Source organism: Limulus polyphemus, unplaced genomic scaffold (assembly GCF_000517525.1).
Source record: "Limulus polyphemus unplaced genomic scaffold, Limulus_polyphemus-2.1.2 Scaffold2851, whole genome shotgun sequence".
NCBI lineage: Eukaryota > Metazoa > Arthropoda > Merostomata > Xiphosura > Limulidae > Limulus > Limulus polyphemus.
Genome location: NW_013668461.1, coordinates 117,957 through 123,388, shown reverse-complemented (window position 1 = coordinate 123,388; position 5,432 = coordinate 117,957). Strand labels below are relative to the sequence as shown.

Genomic DNA, 5,432 nt, shown 5'->3' with positions numbered 1-5,432 from the left:
CACACACACACACACACATATATATATATATAAAAGGAGTTTAGTGACGTCATGAAGGTCATCCGGGTCTATTTCTCTATGTAAGCGTATCATTTCGGCTACAATGTATGCGAAAAAGGTGTTAGGGATATTTTACTTTAGAAATAGCTAAATATATGTATATTTAAAACTATACTTCGTATGGGGAAGGTCGAGGATTCAATCCATTTAAAAAAATTTATTTTGCTACACAATGTTCGAGTAGTAAATTAATTTTAGTACATACACCGTACGCGAAGCACGAGTTTATCACATAGTTTCTGAACAAATGCAACTATTGGTGTCACTTTTTGAGAATCATAGTACAGTGTGAGTTTGGTACAAACAAACAAAAGCTACTACAACTAATTGAGAATTGGACAGGTGGTCCATTATAGATACAAAATGAAAAGCTTTTTATTACTCAATTTAAAGCAGCATGCTTTATTAACATAGCCTAAGAAATTTGTTATACATACATAATTTTTCTGCTTGCTTTCATACAATTTTGCAGGACTGTTTTTACATTTGTGTCATTGGGACTGTTGCAAGTAATACTTTGAACATCTTAAGTTTTTTATTAAGAATAATTTATCTTACAAGTCGATCAAAACAAGCTTAAAATTGGAAAAAAAGAATAGATAAAACATGGAAGATTAGATATTAATCAAATCAATCTGCTAAACTCTGCTAGTACATGACAAAACACCGATTTTACAAACCAGTGCATTGTTGATACCAAAATTGTTGTCAGCAAATAATAATAAAAAAATCCCCAAGTACGAGTATGGTATGAAATGTATTTTTTTGGGTGTACACACACATATAAAATGTATCTTACTATATTTCTTAGTGTTTTTATACCATGTGAATTTTTTTTTTATTATGCTCTTTTACTTTAAATACCTTATAAATATATCCTTGCATCTCATTTGGTAGTGTTTTATTTTTATATGAATGTATTCTCTTATACAATTGGGAAGAAATTACAAAAGAGCAGGAAAAGGAAATCACTCATAATGAGTCGCTTCTCCAAAATGTTGAGTGAATTCAGCAATCATTCCTAGTTTTTCTTCAGGAGTACTTTCCTTCTCTGTCCATTTCTGTATATATATATATATGTGTGTGTGTGTGTGTGTGTGTGTGTGTGTGTGTGTGTGATTGCATATATAACTGGGGTACAGATAAAAATACCAGAGAATGAAATTATTGAAAAAAAAACAACTGATTTTCCTGTTTAACAGCAATTTTACACTGGAATACAAACAGACATCAACTCATTTTTTAGTTTATGAATATTTTTTAACACACTTTTACACAGAGCATACAAAGAAGAGATTACTGTATTTATAAATCAGAAATTTCTCAGTTTAAGATATGATATTAGTACACACTCCAAGAACAACAACATGTGTCAACCAGAATTTCTCCAACACGTCAAGTATTACCAACTTATCATAAAATATTACTGTCACTGATACTTCTAAGTTCCATCCCATCACTGATAAATGACTGAGAGTTCAGAGCACTATGCTGAAACATTTCTCAGACTACTTTCTATAAAACATAGGTGTATGAAGAGAAATTTGAGACAAATCACACACACAGTTAATCACAACATTTTGTTTTCTTTAATATATTTATCAAACTATACATCACAGGTCATTCATAATTTGTATACTCAGTAGTATTCTTCACCAACTGTATTAAGATATTGCCATATGTTAAAGAGACTCTAGTGTTACATACAAAATTACAATAATACATGTCATTTTTTAGTTTAAGGTATTAATTATCTGTACATTTCAGAAAATACAATGGGATCTGTAGTATTAATTCTTGTTTTTCAATGGAATATATAATTTTAATTAAATGACAATTATAACATAGGTGATGGTCTTATCTTCTTTTGCAGTTGCTAGTATTATAAATAGACCTTAAAGCATGAATACATGAAAATCTGAAGTGACTACCGACAAAACCTTCAACAATAGTTTACTTACTGTGTAAAGAATTTATATGATTAAAATTAAAATTTTTGCCAATCACAAAAAAGTTTTTACTTGGCAAATTCATATACAGCAACCATGACCAGAATTCCAACTTACTTAAATAGATTATATTAATTGCAAATATTACATTAATATTCTTATAGACTAATAATTATAAATTCTGCTTAAAAGCTAGTGATCAAGCAATCCAGTTCAGTAACATGTGAATTATAAAAAAAACAACATTCAGAGCCTAACATTTCATCAGGAGAAAAAGATTAACATAAGATGTTTAACAATGTAAGATATTAGGGAAGTACATGGTCAACATTGAACATATCATGACTAATTGAACAATACTTTGTTGCATAAAATTTAATGAATAACAATTCTTCATAAATATTTATTCATTGTAAAACAGCAAACTAGCACAGCAATCAAAAACAAGTCTCTGTACATGCAAATATGAAATTTGACAATGATACAACAGTACTAGTAATTTTTCTAAATCTTGTCATTTTGTATCACGGACCTAAATATCTTAAATGGTTAAACAGATGTAGAATATTTTATTATCACTTCCATTTAATTATTAACAAAAACTAAACTGTAATATTACAAGTTTTATATTATAAAATATATTTTATAACATCTTAAGTCAACTATCTTTAAGCACTTTAGTAAACTAATTTAATCCCAATAACCAAAATTTTGTTCACATATTTATACAAGTAAGCTGGTGACAATGATAACAATAACAGTGCCTCGTTGATTCAGCTAGATTTGAAATTTTTCTAATTTTACTCTCAAGGAAGTATACATAAATATGCTTGTCCATCACTTAATCTTTCCGTGCTTGCTTTCAAACTTACAGCATGACAAAAACTGAACCTCATACACCAACATCAAAACTTTATGAAGTAAATAAAACAGGTAAAAACAGCATAATTTAATAAAATGAAATGTAAGGAGTCCTTTAGAGGGATAAGTAAACTTCTTACAAAATACTGAAACCTTTTTGTTTCTGTTTTAAAAAAACAGTTGTTTTACTAACAAATAAGTTTATTCCTTTTAACATGGATTATCAGTAGAGTATGGTTATTTGTCACTGACTCACTCATTTAAATCTGCTTTTAGACTCATACCACCAATTCCAATTGCTTTTTGGCCTTAGCTCCTTGAAGTGGGCTCCGATTTTCAACACTATCTTGTTCTGGTCTGTCTCCATTAACTGAATGATGAGCAGCAGGATACAAAGATGTGGGAGCAAGGTCTGTTCCAACTGTTTCTGTGGAATGATGCAACTCTACTTGCGTGGTCTGAGGTTCTGGAGGCACAGCAGTGGTCTGAGTGGTTTCTTCATCATGGGCAATCCTAGTTAGACCAGCTTGATTGGCTTGGATGTAAAGAGGAGTTGGCATGGGTTCAGAGAAGGTTCCTCCAACACTAGATGTGTTGCTTTGCCTGTCAATGGGATGCAGCAAAGGAGTGGTTTCTTCTGAAGAATCATGATCTGAGTCACTATCAGAGTCACATTGATGGCCCTCTAAAATGACCTTGCGCTTGCACACTGGACAGGTATGACGATTCTTTGTTAGCCAGGGGTCAACACATTTGGTGTGGTAGGCTATAAAAAACCCAAAAACTTACACTTTAACAAGTTAATTTAACAGTTACAGGTAAAATGAAATCACTGGATTTATATTAATGTTAATAAATGTATTTCAACCAAGAAAGTGCAGAGCAGATTAATAAAAAAAATTATTTATAAAAAATCAGTGATGTGCTATTTCTAGTCAATGAATTAATTCTCTACACTGATTTTTTTTTATGATTACCAATTTCTGAACCCTTTCAACAAATAACTTTATCAAATGGATATTCCTTCAAATCTTTCTGCTTGATTTGCTTTGAGAGCAAGTGCCAAAATAGAAAAAAAAGTCAAATAATTATATTATAAATCCATTACTTCATTAGTGTTCTTTAGAACATGTGTAAATTTATTATAAAAATACAAACGTACCAGTGAGAAACAGAAAAATATGTAAACTTGGTATAAACAACCACAAAAATCCAAACTGCTGGACAAAATTATCTCATGTGACAACTGGAGGCAAAGTTCTCTACATTATTTTTTGTGGCCAATTTGAATTGAAAATATAGATAAAAATACATATGTGAGTCCAGCTAGACTTCTATGATTTGGTTGGGTGGTGGTAAATTAACCTATTTATTGCCTGATCTATATAACAAAAAGTAGTATGAAGTTTCATATTCATAGTAAAAGTCTTACGAGTGAAGGGAGACAGAGACTGCTTGTACTTTTGGATAGCTCAGTCAAATAAAGCATTGCCTCTGTTAGCCAAAAATTCTTGATTCAAGCCCCATTCCTGGAGTTTCTTTTCATTTATTGACCTTTTTACTTACAATAATGTTTGTTAAATACACACTTCTCACATGTTCCTTGGTGGCTAAAAAAGTTTGAGGGTTTATAATGCTAAAATCTGAATTTTGATATCCACAGTGGGTTATAGCACAGACAGCCCATAGTTTATCTTTGTAGTTTGTGTGGCTGGAAGTTCAGATTTAGCTCAAGAGAAATAGGCAGAGAGAGAGAAGGTTGTTTTCCAATAGAATGAAGTTAAAGTGAGATACTCAGTTTTAGACTTTCACAACTGATTTAACAATATTCAACCTTCTGACATCAGCAGATTTTTAAAACTATATGGTAGATAGGCAAGGCCTGTGATTACCCATCTGGTGTTTTAATGTATGATGTACCATGATTAGGAAGTGGTTCTTGTTTAATTTTAGGTATTTCAATAAGTGCAAGCTAGGTAGGTGGGCCAGGCTTGTGGTTATTTTTTTAAACATGAAGTACCATTCAGGTGAAGTTCTTAACGTTTGACTTACCATGTGAACATGGTAGTATTCTTAGCTTCTCTCCTTCCTTGTAATCCTCTAGACAAATAGCACAAACATCATAAGGGTCACCTAAACACCAAAAGATAACAAATAACAGTTACATTCAAAAATACTATAGTAAACTAGCAATCAACCTAACACTGTTTTAAGTTTACTTTTTTTTCACTTTAAACAATAAATTACACAAGATATTCACTGCAAGTAATACAGTAGTTGCATGTCACTGGAATCAATTATAATACTGTTACGACAGCAAAAGTCACGCAACGCTAGGAGCATACGCACTGGAGTTTCTAGAAGGATCATGAAGGCCCGAGTGCATTCAAGACACCCTCTTTTTAATATATAAGCCTGGTGAGAAAAACCACCACGATCGGCAGATAGATTGAAGAGATAGATAACTGAGTCAAACGAACAGTAGGCTCCGTAAATAAAGTGTGTGAATCACTGTGATTTAGAGCATGTGTTATAAAGGTTGTTAAGTTTAAAGTGACTGTA

At 31.6% G+C, this 5,432-nt stretch overlaps 1 protein-coding gene across 2 annotated transcripts in view; it reads right to left on the bottom strand.

Annotated features, from left to right (window-relative positions):
* Nucleotides 1–1,625: 1,625 nt before the first annotated feature.
* LOC106468055 (E3 ubiquitin-protein ligase RNF13-like) overlaps nucleotides 1,626–5,432 on the bottom strand; it is a 46,207-nt gene continuing 42,400 nt past the window's right edge. For both annotated transcript variants that reach the window (XM_013928452.2, XM_013928453.2), the window contains exons 9-10: nucleotides 4,923–5,003; nucleotides 1,626–3,636 (exon numbers count right to left, since the gene is read on the bottom strand). In XM_013928452.2, the coding sequence (XP_013783906.1) occupies nucleotides 3,149–3,636; nucleotides 4,923–5,003 (569 nt within the window). In that variant the 3' untranslated portion in view covers nucleotides 1,626–3,148. The remainder of the gene's footprint in view (nucleotides 3,637–4,922; nucleotides 5,004–5,432) is intronic.